The following is a 27839-nucleotide window of genomic DNA, read 5'->3' as shown; positions in this document are numbered from 1 at the left end:
TTTGTGCATTGAGTTTCAAGAGTACACACAAAAGGATTTATAATAATATAAGGTACCTCAACCCCTTGACATTCTGCCGGCCTGCTGGTGGGCCGCAGAATATTTGATCAACAAATATTTGTCTGTACGATGTCACCAGTCACTGAAATATTTAAACTCTTGTGTCTCAAACGAGATACCTGAAAACTGTAAAGTCTGCGTAACTCGCCATTACTTCCTTTGGCCGTCTTCACCTTCTTTGAATTTTGTGAAAATGCCTTAGTTACATGAGGGCAATTTCTAGAATCCAACCGTGTCAAATATTTATTCCAAGTCACACGATCATGCCTACAGATTGAAAATAATCCGCATGAAACATTTCTGCTTCGTTGCTTGTTGTAATTTGTTTGTTCCGCCACATTATTTTCGTTTACACGTCAACAGACTCGTAAAATGATTCTCAATATGGCCGTCAGCATTCCTCCTTCGATTGACACCCTTCCCATGATTAAGGTCTGTTAATGCTAGTTTTTTTCATGCCCAAAGCACCAAGTTACATTCAACTTGCGTCTTCCTTGACACATACATTCGACGTGTCTCACTCTTACCCTTTACTAGATGGGCGCCCCCTGGCGGTGGCTAAAAAAAGGTAGCGGCCTATAGTCCGAATTTTATGGTATGTAACATTGTGCTTTGTCTATCACTGACAGAAGAATTGGAATCAGTTCTTTAAAGCTGAGCACTTTGTGTTCCTAAATGCCAATATTCAGGAGAGACCAATGATATTTACGTTTTTGTTATACACATTTAATTGAAGTTCTGTGTCGTTTCTGTCTCCATTGGTTAGAATTATTACATAAAGGCAGGCTATGTATTTATACATTTTGCCATTTATGTGTTTTGGTATTATGTCGTTTATTTGGGATGATGCGAAACTTATGTGTGTCTTGTGTCCCACAGATGTCAGTGAAGAATTCTTGCCTCCTGTCCGGCAGTTTCTTAGCATTAAAAAGGAAGAGGAGGAGGATGTGGAGCCTTTTTGTGTTAAAGAGGAGGGACTTTCCACAGAGTTGCTGGTGACTGAGACCTCTTTAACTCCTGGGAGTCAGGTAAAACATGAAGAAAACTGGCAGGAGCCTCCAAGCATCAACTCCCGTCATCACGTGAAAACTGACGATGAGGACACGTCCGACACTAATGGCGCCAAACAGTCGGAGGGTGATGAAACATGTTCTCCAAGTGGGGAAACGTTTCGATTCAAATATCGTTTGAAGTTGCATATGAGAACCCACACTGATGAGAAGTCGTTCTTCTGCTCATTTTGTGGTGAATCATTCGGCCTAAAGGCACACTTAAAAATACACACTAGAACCCACACTGGTGCGAAACCTTTCTCCTGCTCAGTTTGCGGCGAAACGTTCAGCCATAAGAAAAGCCTAAAAAGACACACAAGAATCCACACTGGTGAGAAACCTTTCTCCTGCGCAGTTTGCGGTGAATCATTCAGCCGGAGAGAATACTTAAAAATACACACAAGAGCCCACACTGGTGAGAAGCCTTTCTGCTGCTCATTTTGTGGTGAAGCATACAGCCAAAAGGCACACTTAAATAGACACACAAGAACCCACACTGGAGAGAAACCTTTCTCCTGCTCTGTTTGCGGTGAATCATTCAACCGGAGAAAATATGTAAAAATACACACCAGAATCCACACGGGTGAGAAGCCCTTCTCCTGCTCATTTTGCGGTGAATCATTCAGCCGAAAGGAATACTTAAAAAGACACACAATAATCCACACTGGTGAGAAGCTTTTCTCTTGCTCAGTTTGTGGTGAATCATTCAGCCGAAAGGAAAGCCTAAAAAGACACACAAGAACCCACACTGGTGAGAAACCTTTCTCTTGCTCAGTTTGCGGTGAATCTTTCAGCCAAAAGGTAACCTTAAAAATGCACACAAGAACCCACACTGGTGAGAAACCTTTCTCCTGCTCAGTTTGCGGTGAATCATTCAGCCACAAAGTAAGCTTAAAAAGACACACAATAACCCACACTGGTGAGAAACCCTTTTCCTGCTCAATTTGCGGTGAATCATTCATCCAAAAGGCACACTTAAATAGACACACAAGAACCCACACTGGTGAGAAACCTTTCTCCTGCTCAGTTTGCGGTGAATCATTCAGCCACCAGGAAAGCCTAAAAAGACACACAAGAACCCACACTGGTGAGAAACCCTTTTCCTGCTCAATTTGCGGTGAATCATTCAGCCAAAAGGTACACTTAAATAGACACACAAGAACACACACTGGTGAGAAACCTTTCTCCTGCTCAGTTTGCGGTGAATCATTCAGCCGTAAAGAATTCTTAAAAACACACACAAAAACACACATTGGTGAGAAGCCTTTTTCTTGCTCAGCTTGCGGTCTTGGCTTCCCAAGTCAAGCCAAAGCTCAGGATCACACGTGTGCCGGAGAAAATGGCATCAGTCACTCTGCTTGATATATCATTTCTTGCATTTACGTACAGTTTTGTGTACTCTTCATGTAATATCAATTCAAAAACATATCTCTCCATACACATGCATACCTCGCTACTTCGCGGTTACACGTTTGCGGGTTCAGAGCTATTAATTATTATTATTAATAATAATTAATAATAATGAAAAATATAACATTAAATTTAGAAATCACATTATTTTACCAAATTTGAAAACAAAATATTCAATTAGAATTAGTAATTGAATCCTTTTACAAAATTTGAAAACAAAGAAATGCACGTATACGCTAAGCCTCACGGCCATAAACGCAAGCCGATTGGCCAGCATTCCCTTAATACTCGACTCCCCATTGGCCCGTTCACTACAGTAGCCCACGTTTATCTCGTATACAGCACAATACAGTACGCTTCTCGCCATTAGTGTCGTTAGCCTTTGTCTCGCGGGGATCTAAAAATTTTGTGAAGTCCTCGTGATGGCCCCCAAACGCTCCTCATCCCTCGGTGCATCTTGTGAACTGAAGAAAAAGCGAAAGATGCTCACAATTAACGAAAAAAGTGAGGTTATTGTACCCGTTGAAAGCAGGAAATAGCGACGCGAGCGTAGCCCGACGATATGGCCTTCATGAATCCACGGTACGGCACATACCACGCATGACTTTGGTTGCCAGCAAGGGCTGCTTTGATAAGTTTAAGAGGCGAGTCGGATTTTAGAGCAGGGTTGGGTAGGGTTACTTTAACTGGATAATTTCAATTCCTTTTGGATTACTCCAATTCCAAATATGCTAATAAAAAAGAGAAGCGAAACGAAATATGAATAAAATGACTCAATTTTGTGCAGGCTTTGGGAGTAACGGAATATACGGAACGGCAAAAATGATATTGGCAAGCTGTTTGGATTTATTTTCGTTTTGTTTCTGTGGCATTTGATGTTCGTTTTGCCGGAGATCAAAGCGATCAAAGCCAGGAGAGAAAGCTTACCACGTGTTGTGAGTCATCATATTCATATTGAGTTTCTTTTGTCTTTTATTAGCATATTTGCTATTGGAGTAATCCAAAAGTAATTGAAAGTAATCAAGTTCAAGTAACCCTACCCAACCCTGCTTAATAGTGTGTCGTTGTATGGAGAGGCAGCCTCTGCAGACGAGGCATCATGTTGAGGATGTGTTTCCGGAAATAATAGAAGAAAATGTCTGTGTCCCGGAGCAAGTCTTTAATATGGATGAAACAGCTCTCTTTTAGAAGAGGATGCCGTCCCCAGCAGACATGGCAACCGGATTCCGACGCGGTTGCCACGGAGCCCAATTGGCCATGCCAACAGACATCAGCTTAGACGCATCGACTGATTCTGTGTGCCCTGCGATTAGCTGGCAACCGGCTCAGGGTGTCCCCTGCCCACTGCCCGATGATTGCTGGGATGGGCTCCAGCATCCCTGCGACCCTACTGAGGATAAGCAGTGCAGCTGATGAGATGATATATATTTGGTTTGAACAAATGTATTGACACTAATAACAGAAAACAATCATGACAATCTCAACAGCAATTAAGCACATTCACAATATTATATTTCTTTTTTTTTTTTCATTTGAACCTTTTACATTTGATTATAGTTTATGTGCCTTTTTTTACTTTGCGGGACAATAATATCAGCTTGCATCGCAGTTTTGAACTACATGAAACAAAGACTGCCATATTCCATGTGCCAGAAACAAGTAAAGCCTTTCAAAAACATATTCAAGGTGATGTAGCATGTGAGCTGTTTTCAAAACAAACTCAAATAAATACTTTTAAATGACTCTGTGTTGTTGACAAGATTAAATGCAAGTACCTGGTGAATTAAAAAAGGGTATGTTTAATAATAATAATAATAATTTCCTTGTATTGTCATTCTGTGTAACAATGTACACAGAACGAAATGTCGATTGCACCTGACCCGTTGTAGCGAGCCGATGCAGCCGCAGCCAACATAGGGCGCCGCCGACCACTTTTTAAGTCTTAGGAATGACTCGGCCGGGGCGCGAACCACCGACCTCCCAGTCTCAAAGCGGGCGCCTTACCATCGAAGCGCGGTGGAAAAGTGTTCGAAGTTTCTCCTTAACACGCAATATTCCAGCTCCTCGTCTACCAGCTCCAGGGCATCTCTCACGATAAGATGAACAGGGCGAGGTTTGTACTTTTCGTCGAGAAAATTGTTGATTTTCCAGGGGTTGTCGCCAACCACCGCCCACAGTTCTTGCTTCCTTACAACGGCCCAGTCGGTGAGGACGGACATCACGCTCTTTGCACCAGCACCGGGGACCTCAGATTTTGGGGCCAAGTGAACCACACAGCCGTCGCCGTCATAGACAGCCCAGTGCTCGTAGGTTCCGCGGAAGATTTCTATCAAGTCGCCAGGCTCGGGTTTCTCATCATACTGAACTGTTGCCATGTCTCTCTTGAATTTCTCAGCAAAATCGGACACTTAAATTGTAGAGTCGATGTGTTTCAATACGACGTTTTTAACAGACACGCAGAAACGAGAGAGCATTTGAAAGGGAGTCGGCTCATATACCCGTTTCGTTCGCCAAAGACGCTACAATTGAACAGTGACGAGGATGTGATGCTAGAGGGCGCTAATGCGCCAAAGCGATGGATGTCATCGGAGAAGAAGAGTAGAACCTGACGTCACTGCCGCCATTGTTTGTGTCTACGCGGCGTTCTGCTGCTGTCGTGCGAAGAATTCAACTCCATCTAACTGCATTTAACTCGGTACAAGAGTTTTAAAAGTGACTAAAATGTGCGAGAGATGGAAAGTAAATTTGAAAGAGGAGCTTCAAGATGACAACGAGCGAGAAGATCGACGGCTGAACCGAGTTAGCATTAGCAAGCAGCTACGAGTTGTGTTGAACAGAGCAGGTTGGTCACTTTCATTTCTAGAACGATTTATTTTCTTATATTGGGATCCTCGAGTCCTTTGCACGATATGTGTCTGATCAAATATACGCACGTGTTGACGAAATAGGAATTAACCTTGCAGTCGAATTAAATCAAAGGCTGAAATAAAAAGTCGAGTGAGTCGCCATTCCTTCTCACTGTATGCACTTTTGTGCGGAATAAACGTAAAATGGCGGCGTCATTTCTTCTTCAAATACTTGGTAGGCTTTTGAAAAGTATGGATTGAATATTCTGGTAATGCATTTGAAACCTAATTGTTCACACCACTGGATTTTCTCAGTCGGCCTTCGAGTCGCTATGGGGGTGAATAACAAATGGGCTAAACTATGCTAAGCTAACAACGTGTGGAATTGTAGAACCACGCAAACCCACCAGATGGCGCCATCTCTGGATTGTTTTCCTTTTTATGATGCTAAATTTAAAAAAAAATCAAATAAACATGCCCGAGGGGAAAATGTATAACGCAGGGTTTGGCGGGTGCTTGAAATCTGGGAACATGCTTGAATTTTTATGTTGTGCTTTCAAAAAAATCCTTCCATTCTGGATGAAGTGCTTTAACATTCCTGTTATTTGGCAGCCTGAAGGCATGATAGCAGTCTTCTGTCCCGAAAACCCAATTTTCTGCATTTCCAGTATGACCCTGCAAGATACAACCATACATTTTTTTACATATAATCATTGCAGGACAGAGCAGTATTATTTTGGAGGGATAGAAATTCCGAAAGGATTTTTGTAGAGATACTTTTGCTATAAATATATATTTGAGATTTAGAAAAACTGTGTGGTTCATGTCCTGCAGATATCAGTCAAGAGTATCTTCCTGGGCAAGCGGAGAAACCATTGCCTCGCGTTAAAAAGGAGGGAGACGAGTATTTAGACACGGTTGATGTCAAAATAGAGGAGGATGAGTTGGAGCCTATTCACATTAAAAAGGAGGAAGATTTGAAGGAGTTTCCGGTGACTGGGGCCAGTTTCACCTCAGAGGAACACCATGAAGAGAACAAGGAAAAGGTGTCTCCAAGCAGAAGTTCCGAGACCACAGATGATGAGGACACTTCCACCTCTGCACACAATGATGGCGACGAACAGTCAGAAGGTGATAACGCAAATCACAAATGTCCGCATTGTGAGAAAACGTTTAGGCGCAAGGATCATCTCAGATATCACATCGCTGTCCACACGGGTGAAAAACCTTTTGCCTGCTCAGTTTGTGGTCAAAGGTTCACCCAAAAAGGACATTTGGAAAGCCACGCCAGAATCCACACTGGTGAAAAACCTTTTGCCTGCCCAGTTTGTGGTCAAAGATTCACCCAAAAAGGACATTTGAAAAGCCACGCAAAAATCCACACTGGTGAAAAACCTTTTGCCTGCTCAGTTTGTGGTCAAAGATTCACCCAAAAAGGACATTTGAAAAGCCACGCCAGAATCCACACTGGTGAAAAACCCTTTGCATGCTCAGTTTGTGATCAAAGATTCATCCAAAAAGGACATTTGGAAAGCCACGCCAAAATCCACACTGGTGAAAAACCTTTTGCCTGCTCAGTTTGCGATCAAAGATTCATCCAAAAAGGACATTTGAAAAGTCACGCCAGAACCCACACCAGTGAAGAACCTTTTATTTGTTCAGTTTGTGGTCAAAAATTCAGTTGGAAAGGAAATTTGAAAAGTCACGCAAAAATCCACACTGGTGAAAAACCCTTTGCCTGCTCAGTTTGTGGTCAAAAATTCACCCATAAAGTAAGTTTGAAATCCCATTCATGGACCCACACTGGTGAAAAACCTTTTTCTTGCTCAGTCTGTGGTCAAAAATTCAAATGGAAAAAAAATTTGAAAAGTCACGTAAAAATCCACACTGGTGAAAAACTCTTGCCTGCTCAGTTTGTGGTAAAAAATTAACCCACAAAGTCAATTTGAAAAGCCACGCCAGAACCCACACTGGTGAAAAACATTTTGCCTGCTCAGTTTGTGGTCAAAATTCACCCACAAAGTAAATCTGAAAAGCCACGCCAGAACCCACACTGGTGAAAAACATTTTGCCTGCTCAGTTTGTGGTAAAAAATTCACCCCTAAAGTAGTTTGAAAAGCCAAGCAAGTACCCACACCAGTGAAAAACCTTTTATTTGTTCAATTTGTGGTCAGAAATTCAAATATCAAGGAAGTTTGAAAAGCCACGCAAAACTCCACACTGGTGAAAAACCTTTTGCCTGCTCAGTTTGTGGTCAGAAATTCACACGGACATCACATTTAAAAATCCACTCAAGGATCCACAAAGGTGAAAAACCATTTCCTTGCTCAGTTTGCAGTCAGAAATTCAGACAGAAAGAGCACTTAAAATTTCACTTGAGAATCCACACAGGTGAAATGAAATTATCTGCATTTATATAGCGCTTTTCAAGTCAATGACTTCCCAAAGCGCTTTACAATGTGCTCCACAATTCCCAATAGCGGCCTTGCAGCCATGTCAGGCGCTAACCTGCATATTGGGGGTATTAGGGGTTCAGTGTCTTACCCAAGGACACTACGGCATGTAATACGGTCTTGACTGCAACTTCATTCCTGCAATGTAATATGTTTGTTTAACATATTAAACTTTGTCATTGAATTTTTGTTCTTCTCTGCAATGTGTAATATGAATATGTACTCAATGAGCCTTGTGTCATTGTGTTGCATCAGCAAATCAAAAATATTTCTTTATTTCTACTTCCAGTAAATAGTTTATTTTGTGACCGTCTTGTTCTTGTTTCTCAAATCTGCATTCAGGCTCCAAGTCTCTGCACCACACAACACAGTCGGCATAATCACACTCTCATTCTTTCCCCTCTTAACATCCATACTTGTACTCTTGTTGTTCATCACTCTCCTCAGAGACCGCAAAACCTTACTTCCTTGATTCACTCTGTGCAATACCTTACAATCCATTCCACCAACTGCAGCCACATCACAACCCAAATACCTAAGACTTTCAACTTCTTCCAACACCTGTCCAGTCAACCTTATTTCCAACGCCATGACCACGACATGGCGTAAACACTTCATCACCTTACTCTTCCCAGCATTCACACATACTCTTCCAAACTCCGTTACCAACCTTCTCATTGTCTCCTCAGAATCAGCCACAAGCGCTGTGTCATTTGCAAACAACAACTGACTTACCTGCCACATTGTTCCACTGTTATCCATCATCTCCTCACCTCAGCCAAATACTCTGCATTCACCTCTCACAACACCATCCATGTACACATTGGACAGCCACAGTGACATCACACACCCCTGTCTCACACCAGTCAACACAGGGAACCACTCACTTGTCTCACTCCCTACTCTTACACATGCTCTGCTGTTCATATAAAAACTTTTCAATGCTTCCAACAACTTTCCACCCACTCCATACATTACCATCACCTGCCACAACGCCTCTCTTTCAACTCTGTCATACGCCTTTTCCAAGTCCATGAAAGCCAAATAAACATCCTTACATTTTGCAAAATATTTCTCACACACTTTTCAGATTTAGATATACTTTATTGTCATTCTAGTACACGCGTATACAGAACGAAATGTCGATACATCTGACCTGCACAGTTTCCTTGAATGTACAGATATAAATAAAATGTATTGAGTTGGAGTATTGAAGTACTAATAATGTACTAAATAATTATGGCTATGTATAGTATTATACAGTAGTGCAAAGAGTGCTGGAAGAGCAGCTAATCAGATGTGCAAAATGGGCAGTGTTGTGGAAAATAGACTTGCATTTGTAGAATAGAGTTGCATACATTTAGAAATGTAGAAAGACTTGCTTACATTGCTTACAGTAGTGAGGGAATGTTGACATCATTCGAGAAGATCCTTGGCAAGACTGTTGAGTTTCCCTAAAAGGGCATGAGACCTGCAAGGCCCCTCTTCAAGGACGCTCTGAGCAAACTGAGGCAAACAACATGTCCTAATAAGGGTACGACAGCATCTTCCTTGTTTTTACTGAGGACTAGGGCCGCCTTTTGGGTTGTACTCAAACTGAAGCTATAAAAGCGTTGTTATGTCTGGAGTTCTCTGAGTTTCTTTGGGATGACGAAATAAAGAGCTCCCCCTCATGGCAGGCTTTGGTGTACTTTATTAAATCACGTAAGAAGACTTAAAAGATTATCGAACTTACTTTTTCTCCTACAGCAGTCAGGTAAACAAGTCACTATACAGTAGCAATAACACTGTAGTACGATAGTGCAGAGGAGAACTTGTCGTACTGCAAACAGCAGATATACACATCCTCTTCCTTTCCTGAAACCACTCTGCTCCTCCATTATCACCTCATTCGTTCTTCCTCTCACTCTCTTAATCAAGTCTCTTCCATACATCTTACCCGGCACGGACAACAAACTCATACCTCTCAAATTGTTACATTTATACTTATCACCTGTACTCTTATACAATGGCACCACACATGCACTACCCCAATCAACAGGTACCACACCAGTTAAAAAGCATACATTCAACATACGTACTAACCAGTCAATCAACCAGTGGGAGAATTCTCCCACCTGCCAGAGGGAGAGGGCCTCTAAACAAAGGACCCAAAAATAAAAACAAAGGCAGTCAGTGAAGAATGTGAGGTGCGAATGAATGTTGTCAACAGGGTGACGGATGTGTTAAAAAAACGGATGCAGATGGTCGTCGCTCTCCAAAGAGACCAGACCTGTTTCTGAGTAGTTTTTCATGACATTGGTGGCAGCGGTGGTTTTTGTTATGGATGATTTTTTTCGTACTTTTTTGGAAAATGTATCAAACATGCTAGTTGGCTAAGCTAGCCAACCAGCTGTATGGTGTGGCGGCAAACAAAACACAGATATATGGACTCTAAATGGACGAAGGCTTGTATCGGAGGGCCGCCACTTGGACTGAAGGTAAGAGTGGTATGCAAGTTGACCTGAGGCCATTTCGTGGGGAGGGTGAGAATCCTCTTGCCCCATGGGTGAGGCCTTTTGAGGCCACCGTCTGTGCGTAGGCAAGAAAGGAAAGTTACCGCGCAGCCTTGATGAGCCTTCTCCCAAGGCAACTGGACGACGCGGTTTTTCCGTTCCTGGACAGTTTTCCATTGGATGACCGGTGGGATTTTGACTAAGAGAAGGAAAATTGAAGCAGGATTTTGGTCAATTCAATTTCAACTTTTAAACATGCTTTAATGCATTACCGGTTCCAACATGGCGGCGCGTGTTTACGTTGCGGCGGCTAGTTGCTATCTAGCTAACCTGTGATTTACTATCATTCTATCTTTTTTGCTTTCCCTTTTGGACACATGTGCGGCCAATAAGACTTATAGTCGGGAGGAACTTATTCAATTGGGTGGGCGTCTAAATTTCGACTCTTCGGGCACCTTTTATACCACTTGTGATATCCCGAACGAGCTTCAAAGGGACTCGGTTTCTCCGTGGCTAGCCACTCCATCTAAGAAAAGACGAAGAGGGCGCAAAGACAGAATGCAGAAGCGGGGCTGTCGTGCAGGGAAGCGTGTGAAGTCGAAGGAGCAAGAAGGACACGAAGATGTGTCTAATCCAACCATTATTTCTTCATCGATCTTGCCGGTGTTATGCCGAGAAATTCATCCCTGCGATATTTGCATCCCCTAGCTACTATAACCACTTTTACCTCGTTTTATCTCACTTTTCGGGAATGTCATGGCAAACATATAACCAAAACCACTTCGTCTTGCATTTGTTGGGTATGTAATACAACTTCAACCATTCCGTCTTTGTATTTGTTGTGAATGTAATCGTAATCGTGGCCCGACGGATCACCACCTTATCGTGGTGGGGCATTTTGCGCGTCTCCATGACCCCTAGAGCTATGTCGGCGGGAGTCTCGTACTCCTGGTAGGGTTACCCAAGCCGAACAGGTCGAAGGGTAGAGTCCAGACTAAGAGTGATCCCAAAAGCTGGTGGCGGCACGCTTTGAGGCGGTTTCCTACAGACCTGGATCCCGTTAGCCGCCTGCAGTTGTAGAAAGATGCCGGTCGTCTAGGGTCTCCCTTGCCACCGGAACCATCTTTTTTACAATCAAGATAGTGGCGTTGGGGAAAGCGCACCCCTTACGCCACTTTAAAAACCATAATTGCGCAGGTATCCTCTTTTACCTGAGTCTCCGACCACAATCCAGAATCGGACTGTTCAAACATCAGCAGACTGACAAATAAAAGAAGATGGTCATCATCGAATCGATGGACAACCCCAACGAACGAATGTAATCGAACGGTAATGCACACCGTATACAAATCACCTTTGAGCAGGTAACATGTTTATTTTGCCTTTTTCTATTCAAATCGCTCGTATTGAAACTGTTATGCACTCTACCAACAAGCTTATTTCAGCATAATAAGCTTTACGGTAGACTGCACAACAGTTCTCAAAAGTGATTTATTTACGGTGTGCATTACCGTTCGATTATATTCCCGGCAAATACAAAGACGGAGTGTTTTTTGTTATATGTTCGCCATGACATTCCTGAAAAGTGATATGAAAGTGAGATAAAACGATGTAAAAGTGGTTATAGTAGCGAGGGGATGCATTTCTCGGCATAACACCGGTCAACCGACGCCTGAAGCCCAACGCACCGGAGCGGCGACATCTTGTGACGATCTCGAATAAAGGCTACAGCGAAGTTAAATGATTCAGCAAAGCTAAAATTTGGTCTTTTAAATGTTAGATCGCTTGCTCCTAAAGCTCTACTTGTTGACAATATTATTCGCGATTATAAACTCAATTGTATCGGTCTCTGTGAAACTTGGTTAGTTAGTTTTTACCGCTAAATGCTGCTTCTCCCCAAGACTACGCGAGTAGCCATGTAGCACGCACGTTGACGAAGGGTGGCGGTGTCGCGCTCATTTCTGAAAAAAAAACCGCTCAAATTCACTCCTCGTACCTCTAATAATTACAAGGCGTTCGAGGCTCTTGTTATGCAGTCGTCTCTATTGTCAACCTATGTAGTAACTGTCTATCGCGCACCAGGGCCATACACAGCTTTCTTGGCCGAATTTGCTGAACTTTTGTCTGAACTAGTAACCTATGCAGACAAAATTATAATCAAGGGGGACTTTAACATTCATTTGAACTCCCCACTCACTTCACTCACTGTTGCGTTTCAGTCTCTAATTGACACATTTGGTTTTAACCAACTCGTTTATTTGCCAACTCATTAAGATGGAAACACGCTAGATTTGGTTCTGACTCGAGGAGTTTCAACCTCAAACATGACTGTGTTACCGTGTACTACAGCTATCTTGGATCATTATTTAGTTACATTTAGCTAGAACCTTGAATGTATTACTAAAAAAGCTGAAGGATTTAGTGGACGCAATATAAGCACTGGCACATTTTCTGAGCTCTCCGATCGTCTTCCAGGAGCAGTTGGGTCCTTTCCTTTATACAAAGGCTCTATCGACTCACTCATGAATGAGTTTAATGCTACCCTTGCTAGTGTCCTGGATTCAGTAGCGCCCATACAGCTTAAATCACGACCTAAAAGACGCACGCCTTGGTTTAATGATGAAAACAGATCCCTTAAACAAGAATGCAGGAAATCTGAAAGAAAATGGCGCGCTACCAAGCTTGAGGTTCTCCACCAAACCTGGTGTGACAGTCCGTCGAAGTATAAAGCGGCCCTTGCCTCTGCAAAATCAGCCTACCTTTCGAAGGTGATTACGTCACAAAAGAACAATCCCAAGGTCCTTTTCGACACTGAAGCATCGCTTACAAGGCAAGAGACTATCCCAGATAGCTCCACTTATTCTGCCCACAACATAATGGTCTTCTTTACTAAGAAGATCCAAAGCATACAGGAAGAAATTGCTAAAGATAGTATTAATTCAACACATACTAAAGCACTCAAATCTATAGATACACGACATGGTGGCTGTCCAGGGATTTTGTCCCGTTTTAGTGAACTGTCACTCGATAATCTTGAAAAGAAGAAGAATACGGCCAAACCGACGACTTGCCAGTTCGACCCGCTTCCAGGTTCATTTATTTAAGGTCTCTTTGGCGTCCTTCCACCTTCAGTTCTAAATATTGTAAACATATCACTCTCCTCAAGTGTAGTTCCAGCAGCTTTTAAGTCCGCCGATATTAAACCCACACTGAAACGACCCAACCTTGATCCAGAAAGCTTATGTAATTATAGACCCGTGTCAAACCAACTGATTCTCTCTAAAGAACTTGAAAAAGTAGTGGCACAGCAGCTGAATGATTTCATATCCGAGAACAAGCTTTTTGAATCAATGCAATCGGGATTCAGGGCTAACCACTCTACTGAGACAGCTCTGATTAAGGTACCCAATGACTACGGGCAATGGACTCTGGCGCTTCAACCCTTTTGCTGCTGCTGGAACTTAGTGCTGCTTTTGACACAGTGGACCATAATATCTTACTAGAACGGTTGGGAAAATGGATCGGTCTCTCAGGAAACGTCCTCTTATAGTTCAGATCCTACCTCTCAGATAGGACGCACTGTGTTAAATATGGCGAAATGACATCTGAACCCTTTAGTGTTACCTGTGGTGTTCCGCAGGGTTCAGTGCTTGGCCCCCTTGTCTTCAGCATTTACATGCTTCCATGAGGTGATATTATTCGCAAGTATAATATCAGTTTCCATTGTTTCGTGGATGGCACTCAACTATATCTTCCGGTGGAGGAGTCTGCCACACTAAACTGTGCAAATTTGGAGCCCTCCCTCACTAAGATCAAAGAGTGGATGTCACTCAATTTCTTGCGTCTTAACTCTGAAAAGACCGAAATGTTAGTTATTGGTCCATCTAAATGCCGGGACTTATTCTCTAAAACGGCTGTGAACATTGACAAATGTCACATAACACAGTGTGACTCAGTAAAAAAATGTAGGTGTCATATTTGATCTGTCCTTTCAAACACATGTGAAGAAAATGACTAGAACCGCTTTCTTCCATCTTCGTGACATTGCTAGAATACGTCCTATACTGGCTCAGTCGGATCCGGAGATTATAATTCACGCGTTTGTTACCTCTCGTCTCAATTACTGTAATGCACTACCCTCCGGTCTTCCGATGACCAGACTCAAGAGTCTTCAGGCTGTACAAAATGCCGCAGCGAGGCTTTTAACAACAAAAAAGTCCGATCACATCACCCCAATTTTGGCTAACCTGCATTGGCTCCCAGTTAGCCTTAGGTGTGATTTCAAGATTCTCTTATTATTATACAAAATCATACATGGACTTGCTCCCTCTTATCTTTCAGATCTGATCTGCCCCTATGTCCCGGTCCGAAGCCTACGATCTGAGAGTGCCGGTCTTCTGGTGATCCCGAGAGCAAAGAAGTGTTCCGCTGGTTCGAGAGCGTTCTCCATCCGGGCACCGGTATTGTGGAATGCTTTTCCCCCTGAGATCCGATCTGCAACCTCAGTGGAAATGTTTAAATCTAAGCTTAAAACTCACTTCTACTCCATAGCATATGAATAACGTAAACTGCTCTTGTGAAGCTTTTGAGACTCTTTGTGATTAAAGTCTATACAAATAAAAATGACTTGAATTAATGCACGGCCACACAATCGGGTGAGAGTTTGGACGTGTATGCCGCAGATCTCTCCAGACTAGTGGGCGAAGCATTCTCCGAATACGAAAGGGTGGCCAGGAATGGTGAAACTTTCTGCCCATTTCTTGCTGGTCTGGCCCCAGCTCTCTAAATGCCAAGAGCAGGCTGGAGGAGGCGCTGATCATCGCGGGGCGGTGTGAAAGAGCCAGGCAAGCCATGAGGGGAGGCATATTCAGATTCACTTTATTGTCATTCGTGTACACGTGTATACAGAAAGAAATGTCGATACATCTGACCCGCACTGTTTCTTTGAGCGTCAGCCAGGATAGATAAGATTAACCGTGTCTTCGTCAGAATTTTAGCGCAGCGGTTCGTCATCTCGCGGTTCGGTGCCACTTCCAGTTGTTAAATGGTCCAGTTTATTGTCCAGAGAGCGAACGTTGGAGAGGAAAATGGATGGGAGAGGCGTTTTGCAGGGTTTAGCTTTTAGCCTAACTGTTAGCCCGGCCCGACAACCTCGCTTCCTCGTCCGGCGGTCGCGCCGCTGTCCTGCCACTCTGTTTCGCTGCTTTTAAGGCCGCTGGGTCTTGTTGACATAGCAGTCCGTGGCTAATAAACACTCCCGAGTGGTCGTAGCACTGAGCGCTTGATGTCTGGATGATCGCATATCCAGCAAAAAAAAACTGCGATCGTATCTTAATCTTCAATTCGAGCCGACTTTGTGCGCCGTCAAAACTGAGTCGTAGACGTGTAATATTGCATATATATATATATATATATATATATATATATATATATATGTATTACCATCTCCCTGAAATCACGAGCTCATGGTGCCGTAGACTGTAGCTGTACTTCAGCTGACTAGCTAGTTCATGCGTTGGAGGAGCTCGCTCCAAGGATAGATGACTTGCAGAGGGAGATTAGGGACCTACAATCCCACACCAGACAGAAGGACTATGGGGTCTGCCGGTCCTCTCTTACTGGGACTTCAAACTGGGCGACAGACCTGTGGCTGCGAATGTGGTGGTGTTGGCTGTCGTTCCACCGCCAGCAATTAGACAATGAACTACAGTTCAGCCAGACACTCTCCCCAGAGTGGATGTCCCGAGGAAGTCCTAAACCGAGATTAGTCTTTTTTCGTTGCAAACGAAGCGAGCGGTTTGATGCTACTGTGCGCATGTGTCTGCCGCTTGGGAATTTCCCTTCAAGTGTGGCGCAACAAGGGTTGCTGAAAATGTTATATTTGGGGATTTTGGTGTTGTTTTGTAAAGCAGAAAAAGTGAAGTACCAGTATATCTAGATACTAGATGACATAGTCTCACGGGAACTCACGTGATTTAATGAGATTTGTTCAATAAATCACTCTTAATGGCAACAAGTAAATGGTGTCGTGTGAGACTGACATTTACCATCTATTTTGCAGATTAGATTAGAACAACAAAAACAAAAATATATAAAACAAATGTGTAACACCAGCTGGAGCTAGACCATCCACCTGTGTCCCCTTACAGATGAATCATTCTGAAATAAAAGTGGTGTAAGATTATTTTTTATTTTGTAAGGGAAAATATGACAGTTTGTAAGGACATGGAGCCCTGGAGGTTGACAGGTATGCTTCATCCTAAAACAGGTTTTAACCTTTAAGGGACAATTCTAACATATATATAAACACGTGTCTACAAGAGAAAACGAAATTATTGAAGATAAGTCAATATTTGTACATACCGAGGAGCTATAGTCAATCAATGTCATTCATAATTTCATATCATATAATCACTTTAAGAAAGATACAAGCTGCACCACAGCAATGACTGGTATTCTCAACAGCACACTCGTGACTCTGAAATATAACCTGACCAGAGAATGTTTGACCACAAACAGAACAAGAAAAAAAGTTTCTCATCAGTGTCAGATTTTCGATGTTTAAGCTTCCTCTACGTCTGAATTTCTATTACCACAAACTGACCCGACCAAAGGTTTTTCAGCTGTGTGGGTTCTGGCGTGGCTTTTCAAACTTCCTTTTTGGGTGAATTTTTGACCACAATCCGGGCAAGCAAAAGGTTTTTCACCATTGTGGGTTCTTGTGTGGCTTTTCAAATTTCCTTTTTGGCTGAATTTTTTCCCACAAATTGAGCAGGCAAAAGGTTTTTCACCAATGTGGGTTCTTTTGTGGATTTTTAAGTTTGATTTCTGCGTGAATCTTTGACCACAAACTGAGCAGGCAAAAGGTTTTTCGCCGTTGTGGGTTCTTGCGTGGATTTTCAGATGTCCTTTTTGGCTGAATTTTTGACTGCAAATTGAGCATGTAAAAGGTTTCTCCCCAGTGTGGGTCCTCAAGTGGATTGTCAAGTTTGATTTCTGGGTAAACTTTTGACCACAAACTGAGCAAGCAAAATGTTTTTCACCAGTGTGCGTTCTTCTGTGGTTTTTCAAACTTCCTTTGCGGCCGAATTCTTGACCGCAAATTGAGCAGGAAAAAGGTTTTTCACCGGTGTGGGTTCCAGTGTGGTTTTTCAAACTTACTTTGTGGCTGAATTTCTGACCACAAACTGAGCATACAAAAGGTTTCTCGCCAGTGTGAGTTCTGGTGTGGATTTTCAAGGTACCTCTACGGGTAAATTTTTGACCGCACACTGAGCAGGAAAAGGGTTTTTCACCAGTGTGGACAGCGATGTGATATTTGAGATGATCTTTGCGCCTAAACCTTTTCTCACAATGCGGACATTTGTGATTTGCGTTATCACCTTCCGACGGTTTGTCGCCATCGTTGTGTGCAGAGTCGGACGTGTCCTCGTCATCTGTGGTCCCGGGAGACACCTTTTCCTTGTTCTCTTCATGTTGATCTTCGGAGGTTAAACGGACCCCGGTCACTTCAATCTCTCTCAAATCTCCCTCCTCTCTGAGGTCAAAATACTGGAACTCGTTCTCCTCCTTTTTAACGAGATCAATCTCAAAAATTTCTTCCTTCTTTTTAACGTAAACCGTCTCTAAAAACTCATCTTCCTCCTTTTTAACGCGATCGGGCTCCAAATCGACTTTCTCCTTTTTGACGTCTTCAGGCTCCGAATCCTCTTTTTTGATGGCAGGCAACTTTGTCTCTTGTTGCCAAGGAAGAAGATTCTCTTCGCTGATCTCTGCAGGACATAAAACACACATGAACGTGTCAAATCTCTATTCAACCCAAAAAATGTATTTTTTTTACAGCAAAAGAATTGGTGCCTTCCAGAATTCCTGAAAAAAAAGTAACAATACATAATAAATAATTACCAAATGCCACAGGAATATGGTATTTTTTATTTTATCTTTTGCCTAAAAGCCTTTTATTCCATGTTTATTGAAAGGCTGCTGTGCAATTTTCCACGTTCAAAAATCTCTTATCGCTAATGATTACGTCAAACCGGGATTACAATTTCTTGAAAGTGTTGATCTAAAATAAATTGTCTTGAAATATCCCGATTGTATATGGAACATATTTCCCTTCCACGATTCTTCTTAGCTGATATTTACAATATTGAGAAAAAGGTTTTCCTTTCCTTTCTTGCTCTCTTATATTCAAACATCATTTCTCACTAAACAAATACTGTACATGGAACAACCGGGAAGTATCTTTTCAACATCATTTCTTCTCGTTTACCCTTCGGTTTTATTAAAATGCAAGTTTGAATATTATTTGATGAGGTCTTGACGCCAAGCAAATGGATTCCACCTCCTAACAGCTGCGTCATGAATATCAATCTCTCTATCTATCTTGGTCGTATCCCTCGAGAGGGGTGACCGACAGGAAGACAAACACATACAATAACAAAAATAATAAAAATAAATACAAAAATTAGCAAAAAACACACACAAACATTTTTGAACCATGTCACCCGGGTCAGGGTGACACAACACACTCTTCTGTTCCACAGCAGGGCCCGACAGTTTTCGCTGGTTTACCCCTGCCGCGTCATACGGGTGCCCTGCCCATCCCTTAGTACGCGTCCAAACATAGTGGTAGCATCATGGTTTGGGCCTGCTTTTCTTCAGCAGGGACCTGGAAGACGGTTCAAATTGATGGGAAGATGCATGGAGCCAAACACAGGACCATTCTGGAAGAAAACCTGATGGAGACTGGGACGGAGATTTGTCTTCCAGCAAGACAATGATCCAAAACATAAAGCAAAAGCGACGACGGAATGGTTCACCAAAAACATGGCCAAGTCAAAGTCCAGACCTCAATCCGATTGAGAATCTGTGGAAAGAACTGAAAACTGCTGTTCACAAACACTTTCCATCCAACCTCACTGACCACAAGCTGTTTTGCAAGGAGGAATGGGCCAAAATATCAGTTTCTCCATTCGCAAGACTGCCAGAGACAAACCCCGAGCGACTTGCAGCTGTCATCCCAGCCAAAGGTGGCACTACAAAGTATTAACGCAATGGGGCGGAATCCTTTTGCACACACACTTTTTTGTTTTTATTTGTTAAAAAAGTGTAAAATATACAAAAAGTGTGTCCCACTTCGTGATTGTGTCCCACTTCTTGTTGATGTTTCACAAGAAATTAGTTTTATATCTTGATGCTTTAAGTCTGAAATCTGGCAAAAGCTCAAAGTTCAAGGGGGACAAATAGTTTGGCAAGCTACTGTAAATATAGTGTATTTATATATATCATTTAAGCATGTTTTGATAAGATTTACCATTATATATATTTAGTGTATTTTTTAATTGATAGGTTCAACCCAACACTTGTAACAAAAACCTGTATACAAAAGGACACAGAGACGATAATTTGACTTACTTGCAAGGAGAGATGACCATAGGCTGCCTATTACAGTCTACTGGACACTCTGAAAAAGTCCATTTCGTCCTTGCCTTTTATTGTATTAGGAACGCCCTAATTTACACGTTTGTTCTGCTAAAGGGAGGGGGAGTGACTAAAAAAACAGTTTGAGATCTGTTTTCACAACAACATCTTATCGTATCAACACCTGTTTAGACTTACAACATCATGTTATCATATCAACAATATTACTACTATTGAACTAGGTGAGAATGACACACTAAGCAAGAATAGAACACAGTATGCAACAGTAGAATAACTTATTTACAGTTTAAATCCATCATTTATATGAGTGTTTGTGCAATTGAGAATTATATCCACCTCTTAATTGCGTTATTTGTCTAGGGCACAGGTGTCAAACAGGCGGCCCGCGGGCCATATCAGGCCCGCTAAGGGATTGAATCCGGCCCGCGAGACAACACTCGGAGAAGCGCAAGAGAAAAACAAGCTGCAGGTTGAAATATGTCCACTTGATGTTGCCAAAGCCTCGAACAAAGACACTGTATTTGTATTCCTCTCTCTCTCGGTCTCTCTTTCTCTCTCTCTTTTCCACCCCTTTTCTCCCACTCTGTCTCTTTCATTCTCTGTGTCTTTCTTTTTCTGTTCCTTTGTTGCTCTTTGTCTCTTTCCCTCTCTGTGTCTTTTAAACTTATTTTGCTCTAACTTCATTTCTTCCTTTTCTCTTTCTCTCTTCCTAGTCTTTACGCTTTCTTTTCTCTTTTCTCTCCTCTTGTCTTTTTATTTCTCTTTGGATTTCTTTCTTCCTCTCCCTTTCCTTTCCCCCTCTCTCACGATTTTTATCTTTTGTTTCTCACGCTCTCTCCCTCTCTTTCTTTGTCCTGCCCTCTCTCTTCTTTTTTATCTCTCTTGGTCTTTCTCTTGAATCTACTAGTCCGGCCCCGACAGAATATTTGTTTGGCCCCGAGTTCAAATGAGTTTGTCACCCCTGGTCTAGGGGAAAAAAAAGGGGGGGGGGGGGGGGGGGGGGTTACAGGGGAGGTTTGGCACAGGGAGAAATTTAATGCAGAACCGCCACTGTATACATAAGGGAAATCTACCTAGGGAGTGTAAAATAAGACAATAAAGATGTTATGAAAACTAAAATGAACAACCTGCTTCTTGTAGCTGCTTGCTAATGCTAACTTGAGTTAGCCGTCGCGCTTCTCGCTCGTTCTCTTCTTCAAGCTCCTCTTTGAAACGTCCATTCCATCCCTCGCACATTTTTAGACACCTTTAAATCTCACAATTAACTCTTTTACAGAGTTATATGCCGTTAAATGGAGTTATATTTGACGCAGTTGGAGCGGAACGCCGCCTAGCCCAAAACAAGCTGAGTGTGACCCGGAAGGACTAAGAAAGTGGGCGGAGCTACAACTCCACAACTTTTGCCTCACAAAAGAGTTTTAAAACATTTTTACGCAGTATTATTATTATTTTTTTATAAAACATTTCATTGTGACTGCATACTGAGCATTGCAACAGTTTTCTGACATGGAATCTTTAAAAAACGATATGCAAAGCGCAAACGTCTTTGTATGCGTTTTTTTTGTGAGCCAGTCTCACAGCGAATTGTTTTTTTCCCTTTAAATCAGGCGTGTCAAACTCATTTCAACTCGGGACACACACGATAGAACAAGCATTCTGTCGGGGGCCGGACTTGTAGATTAAAGAGAAAGAAAAAGAGGGATAAAAATAAGAGAAAGAGGGAGGGAAATTTTAAGACTGCTCATTTTGCAATATTGATATTGAAATCACGGATGATATGTTCTTCTCGTGTCCAATTCTACAAGAGTGAAATCATTTTCATCCACCAAAAAATATTAAAGATCTTGTGTAACCGCGGTGTACGTGTCCCACCAAAGATCCACATTCACGCTGGACTGGATGATGAGGTTTTTATTATTACAGTTTCTGCAAATGGATGAGTCACAACATTAGCTTTTCTGCTGGCTTTGATCTCTTTGATCTGATTGCAGTTCTCTCTGGTAAGACTGCCAACAAAGCATATCAAAGAGCTTTCTTTTCACTTTACATAAAATACATTTTACAATATCACAATACATTTTTACATCTTTACATTTTAACAAGATAGTTTTAACAAGAGATTGTATAGTGGATTTTTAACGTTTACAATGGATTCAACATATTTTTCTTTCGTCTGAATTTTAACCAACATCATCCTTTTTTAATGTATATGAGAAAATAGAAATAAAAACAATAATAAGTATAAAAACGGGTGCAAGTTATCTGCAAATAGATGAGTCACAACATTAGCTTTTCTGCTGGCTTTGATCTCTTTGATCTCTACAAGGGGAATTCATAATTTAGTCAAAGAGAAACAAAACGAAAATAAACCTAAACAGCTTTCCAACATCAATCACATTACTGTGCATGTTGAGAGATTTGTCAGCTGTGGTTTTCATGTTTGAAATTAACTTTTTTTGTGGAGCACCAAAAGATGTGTCTTACCGTTGGCAGCTGGCTCTGTGGACTGCCAACAAAACCCCGCCTTCCGGTCACATGTCAAAAGCCAAAACAAAGCCTACCCCATACCAGCAGGTGGCACTGTTGGACTCATCATTGAAGGACACTTACCAAAAACTATACACATATTTCAGCAGGAATTTCAATAAAACAAAAGTTATTATTACACCCGTTACACTTGAACCTTTTTGTCAGATTTTTGTCAGTGAATATGTTTTCGGTGTAGTCTGTTAAATTGGACGAACACTCCTGATGTCCCAAATATATACAATATACTTAAGAATCTCCCCTTGTATTAGATTACCGTATTTTCCGCACTATAAGGCGCACCTAAAAGTCTTAATTTTTTTCAAAAGCTGACCATGCGCCTTATAACACAGTGCGCCTTATATATGGCTCAATATTAAATTCGCAAGGTCTCGCAACTTACTCAACAGCCGCCGACTAGATTCTCCCCCGAGCGCGAAGTCGTCCGCGGTGTATGCTGGGATTTATATACCGGCGTTTCATTGGCTAACCAATGTGTCAATTATCATTTAAATCGATCACTATTGGCTGAAGTTATTCGGAGCCTCGGATTGGCTAGATGCCCAAAACAAACCCTCCAATCGGCCGAGTTTAACAATGGCGTAGCATGTCCGCGGTGTATGCTGGGATTTATATACCGGCGTTTCATTGGCTAACCAATGTGTCAATCATCATTTGAATCGATCACTATTGGCTGAAGTTATTCGGAGCCAAAACAAACCCTCCAATCGGCCGAGTTTAACAATGGCGTAGCAAGTCCGCGGTGTATGCTGGGATTTATATACCGGCGTTTCATTGGCTAACCAATGTGTCAATCATCATTTGAATCGATCACTATTGGCTGAAGTTATTCGGAGCCTCGGATTGGCTAGATGCCCAAAACAAACCCTCCAATCGGCCGAGTTTAACAATGGCGTAGCAAGTCCGCGGTGTATGCTGGGATTTATATACCGGCGTTTCATTGGCTAACCAATGTGTCAATCATCATTTGAATCGATCACTATTGGCTGAAGTTATTCGGAGCCTCGGATTGGATAGATGGCCAAACCAAACCCTGCAATTGGCCGAAAAAGATGTGTCAATCATCAGTTAAATCGATCGCTATTGGCTGAAATTATTCAGAGCCTCCAATAGGCTAGATTACCAAAACAAATCTTGCAATTGGCCGAGTTTAGCAATGGCGTAGCAAGTTTAGCAAGCTTGCTAAAGTACACCATAGAGAAACATGTTTTATCAGTCTGTATTTGCAAATAATTTACTCTCCTGGATTTACTTCACTAACGGTTGTAAGAAGACCATGATTGCGTATCATTATTGAACGTGAGAATTTAGGTGAGTTATGCGGCTTTATGTTTTCCCCGTATCTTGTTTTAGAACGATCTCGATGTTGCTGTGATGAGTTGAGTGAATTAAACTCAATTCCAAGTGTTTATTGTCATATGCACAGTAAAGTTGCGAGTGAAAAAGAAAATAGAAACATAGAAATGTTTGGCATTTCTTGAAACCCAAGACTTCAACCTTCTGAATGATATTTGAAATGACGCATTTAAGTGACATCGTACGGACACCGCATCCGCACGTGTCTACGACACGTATTTGCTTCTTTGCAAGCTTTGGGAATGTTAAGGGGGTAATCAGTTGGACTGAATCATCTGACTGTTTTGTCGACGTTCCCATTGTAGCGCCTTATAATCCGGTGCGCCTTATCTATGGAAGATATAGGACCAAAAACTATTTTTTGGGGGTGCGCCCTATAACCCGGTGCGCCCTATAGTGCGGAAAATACGGTACATTACTGAGATGTCACTTAATTTTTTACGCCTTAACCCAGAAAAAACTGAAATGCTGATTATTGGTCCTGCTCACTGTCGTCAGTTGTTTTCAAACACTACCCTGAACCTCGACAAATGTAATATCACCCATAGTGACTCGGTCAAAAATCTAGGTGTTATATTTGATCCTAATCTGTCGTTTCAGTCACACGTGAAAAATATTACTAGAATAAGTCAAGTCAAGTCAAGTCATTTTTATTTGTGACGCCCTAAATCACGAAGCGTCTCAAAGGGCTTCACAGGTTATTACACTATATTACACAGACTATTTTTAAGACTATAATTATACATTCCCCTCCTCTGAAGCCGACGAGAAGAGTAGGTTATTCATATGCTATAGAGTAGAAGTGAGTTTTAAGGTTAGATTTAAACATTTCCACTGAGGTTGCAGATCGGATCTCAGGGGGAAGAGCATTCCACAGCACCGGTGCCCGGATGGAGAACGCTCTCGAACCAGCAGAAGACTTCTTTGCTCTTGGGATCATCAGAAGACCGGCACTCTCAGATCGTAGGCTTCGGACCGGGACTTTCTACCACCTCCGTAATATTGCGAAGATTTGTTTGATGCTGTCCAAATCAGATGCAGAGGTTTTAATTCATGTGTTTATTACTTCTCGGCTTGATTACTGTAATGTATTGCTTTCTGATCCCCCGATGTCTAGCATTAAAAGTTTGCAGCTGGTTCAGAATGCGGCAGCAAGACTTTTGACTAAGACCAAAAAGTTTGAGCATATTACTCCTGTATTGGCCAACTTGCACTGGCTCCCAGTCCACTTAAGATGTGACTTTAAGGTTCTCTTATCAACATATTGGTTGGATCCAACATGGCGGCGCGTATGGATGTTGCGGCTAGTTGCTGTCCAGCTAACCTTCTATTTACTACCAATCTCTTATCTTTTTTGCTTTCTTTTTGAACACATGAGTGGCCAATAAGACTTAGAGTCGGGAGGAACTTATTCACTTGGGTGGGCGTCTAAATTTCGACTTTTCGGGCACTTTTTATACCACCTATGATATCCCGAACAAGCTACAAAGGGATCCGGCATCTCCGTGGGTGGCCTATCTACTTACAAAGCGGCGGAGGCGTCATGAAGACAGAAAGCAAAAGCCGGGTTGTCGTGCGGGGAAGTGTGTGAAGCGTGCGAAGTCGAAGGAGCAAGAAGGACACAAAGATGTGTCCAATTCAACCATTCTTTCTTCATCTTGCCGGTGAACCAACGCCTGAAACCCAACGCACCCGAACGGCGACATCTTGCGACGATCTCTACAAAGGGTGGCGGTGTCGCGCTAATTTCTGAAAAAACAATCAAATTCACTCCTCGTACCTCTAATAATTACAAGGCGTTCAAGGCTCTTGTTGTGCGGTCCTCTCCATTGTCAATTTATGTAGTAACTATTTATCGCGCACCAGGGCCATACACAGCTTTCTTGGACCAATTCGCTGAACTTTTGTCTAAACTAGTAACCTATGCAGACAAAATTATAATTATGGGGGACTTTAACATTCTTATGAACTCCCCACTTAGTTCACTTACTGTTGCGTTTCGGTCTCTAATTGATGCATTTGGTTTTAATCAACTGGTTGATTTGCCAACTCATTAAGATGGAAACACGCTATATTCGGTTCTGACTCGAGGAGTTTTAATCTCAAACATGACGGTGTTACCGTGTATTACCGTTATCTCGGATCATTATTTAGTTACATTCGAGGTGCTAGCTAAATGTAGTACTAAAAAAGCTGAAGGATTTAGCGGACGCAATATAAGCACTGACACAGTTTCTGAGCTCTCCGATCTTCTTTCAGGAGCATTTGCGTCCTTTCCTTCATACAAAGGCTCTATCGACTCACTCATGAATGAGTTTAATGCTACCCTTCAGATTCAGATTCAGATTCAGATCTACTTTATTGTCATTCTAGTACACGTGTATACAGAACGAAATGTCGATGCATCTGACCCCCACAGTTTCCTTGAATGTACAGATATAAATAAAGTTGTATTGTATTTTGGCTACGTATAGTATTTTACCATAGTGCCGATAGTGCAAGAAGAGTAGCTAACCAGATGTGCAAAATGGGCAGTCAGGTTAACAAGTCAGGTACACAGTAACATTAACACTGTAACAATAACGCTGTAATTACCATAGTGCAGAGAGCAATGTGCAATGAGTGGCAAGCTATAAAAAACTGCCAGTAGTGCAAAAGTCAGATTAGCAGCCGTTTAGATTTAAGTTAACTATATGTTAGATTGACCATTTAACAGTCTAATGGCCAGGGGGACTAGACTATTGCGGAGCCTGGTGGTCTTGCACCGCACACTGCAGAACCTCTTCCCAGAGGCTAGCAGAGTGAACAGTCCATGATGGGGGTGAGAGGGGTCCCCGGTAATGTTCTTAGCATGGGATAGGCAGCGCTTCTGGCCAATGTCCTGAATGGAGGGAAGTGTAGTCCCGATTATTTTCTCTGCTGTCCTCGTTACCCTCCTCACACTACCCCAGTCGGTAGCGCTGCAGCCTCCACACCACACAGAGATACAGCTGGTCAGGATACTCTCTATGGTGCCCCTGTAGAATGTGATGAGGGAGGGTGGGGGCAGGTGGGCTCTCCTCATCCTCCGCAGGAAGTACAGGCGCTGCTGTGCCCTCTTAACCAGTGATGCAGTGTTCACGGACCAGGTGAGTTTGTTTGTGATGTGCACCCCTAGGAACTTGATACTGCTGACCACCTCCACAGCCTTGTTGTTGATGCAAAGTGGGGCATGGTTGGGCTGGTTTTTCCTAAAGTCGACAATGATCTCTTTAGTTTTGTCAACATTCAGGACCAGGCTGTTGTCCCTGCACCAGCCCACCAACTGCTCCACCTCCTCTCTGTAGGCTAGGTCGTTGTCATCCCTGATGAGGCCCACCACTGTTGTGTCGTCAGCATACTTCACGATGTGGTTTGTGGCGGACCTAGGGACGCAGTCGTGTGTCATCAAGGTGAACAGCAAGGGGCTTAGGACGCAGCCTTGGGGGGAGCCCGTGCTGAGGTAGATGACATCTGAACTGTTCTGACCTATCCGCACTGATTGGGGTCTGTCACAGAGGAAGTCCAGCAGCCAGTTCCGCAGGGGGGTGTTGAAACCCAGGAGTCTCATTTTGTCTACCAGATGTTGTGGGATGATGGTGTTGAATGCTGAACTGAAGTCCAGGAACAGCATCCGCACATGGGTGTTCTTCTCCTCTAGATGTGTCAGGCTCAGGTGAAGCGCAGAGGAGATGGCATCCCTGGTGGAGCGGTTTGTCCTGTAGGCAAACTGAAAGGGGTCGAATGAGGAGGGGAGACTGGAGGTGATGTGCTCTTTAACCAGTCTCTCAAAGCACTTCATTATGATAGGAGTCAGTGCAACGGGCCGGTAATCGTTGAATGATAAGATCTGGGGTTTCTTTGGCACTGGGATGATGTTGGCAAATTTGAAGCATGATGGTACTTTGGCTTGGTCTAGCGAGGTGTTGAAAATGTCTGTTAGTACACAAGCCAGCTGATCGGCGCACTCCCTAAGTACCCGCCCCGGAATGTTTTCCGGGCCTGGAGCCTTCCTTGTGTTGACCCTTCTCAGGGTCTTCCTCACGTCAGATGAGTCCAGGTGGAGTGCTCTTTCGTCCTGATTTGGAACCGCTTTCGCTGCAGTGGTGCCGTTTTGTGCCTCGAACCTTCCAAAGAATTTGTTGAGGTCATTCAGAA

The 27839-nt window shown here is 42.7% G+C and overlaps 5 protein-coding genes and 2 pseudogenes across 9 annotated transcripts in view; 4 read left to right on the top strand and 3 right to left on the bottom strand.

The window, feature by feature from the left end:
- The window catches only part of LOC148376990 (uncharacterized), a 205695-nt pseudogene extending 203301 nt beyond the window's left edge, over positions 1 to 2394 (top strand). The window contains exon 3 of the transcript XR_015852527.1: positions 1089 to 2394. The product of XR_015852527.1 is annotated as an uncharacterized LOC148376990 (transcript). The remainder of the gene's footprint in view (positions 1 to 1088) is intronic.
- LOC148376977 (uncharacterized) overlaps positions 1 to 27839 on the top strand; it is a 141748-nt gene that overhangs the window by 4242 nt on the left and 109667 nt on the right. The window lies entirely within an intron of this gene.
- Positions 1 to 27839, top strand: part of LOC148376980 (uncharacterized) — a 126192-nt pseudogene that overhangs the window by 4183 nt on the left and 94170 nt on the right. The window lies entirely within an intron of this gene.
- LOC148376985 (uncharacterized) overlaps positions 1 to 27839 on the bottom strand; it is an 88217-nt gene that overhangs the window by 35031 nt on the left and 25347 nt on the right. The gene's annotated exons all lie outside the window — the stretch shown is intronic.
- Positions 4030 to 4949, bottom strand: LOC148376989 (phospholipase A and acyltransferase 4-like). The gene has a single exon (XM_088352347.1). The coding sequence runs from the start codon at positions 4895 to 4897 to the stop codon at positions 4523 to 4525; it is 375 nt and encodes a 124-aa protein (XP_088208473.1). The 5' UTR covers positions 4898 to 4949; the 3' UTR covers positions 4030 to 4522.
- On the top strand, positions 5133 to 8129 carry LOC148376988 (uncharacterized). Its single transcript, XM_088352120.1, has 2 exons — positions 5133 to 5364; positions 6203 to 8129. The coding sequence occupies exons 1-2, from the start codon at positions 5244 to 5246 to the stop codon at positions 7297 to 7299; spliced, it is 1218 nt and encodes a 405-aa protein (XP_088208246.1). The 5' UTR covers positions 5133 to 5243; the 3' UTR covers positions 7300 to 8129.
- LOC148376987 (uncharacterized) lies at positions 16488 to 21110 on the bottom strand. Its single transcript, XM_088351956.1, has 2 exons — positions 20888 to 21110; positions 16488 to 18088 (listed from the first exon to the last, which is right to left on the bottom strand). The coding sequence occupies exons 1-2, from the start codon at positions 20994 to 20996 to the stop codon at positions 16878 to 16880; spliced, it is 1320 nt and encodes a 439-aa protein (XP_088208082.1). The 5' UTR covers positions 20997 to 21110; the 3' UTR covers positions 16488 to 16877.

Source organism: Urocampus carinirostris, chromosome 1 (genome assembly GCF_059441175.1).
Source record: "Urocampus carinirostris isolate Australia breed hairy pipefish chromosome 1, RoL_Ucar_1.0, whole genome shotgun sequence".
In the NCBI taxonomy this organism is placed as follows: Eukaryota; Metazoa; Chordata; class Actinopteri; order Syngnathiformes; family Syngnathidae; genus Urocampus; species Urocampus carinirostris.
The sequence above is the reverse complement of the archived record's forward strand: the minus strand, read 5'-3'. Positions and strand labels throughout refer to the sequence as shown.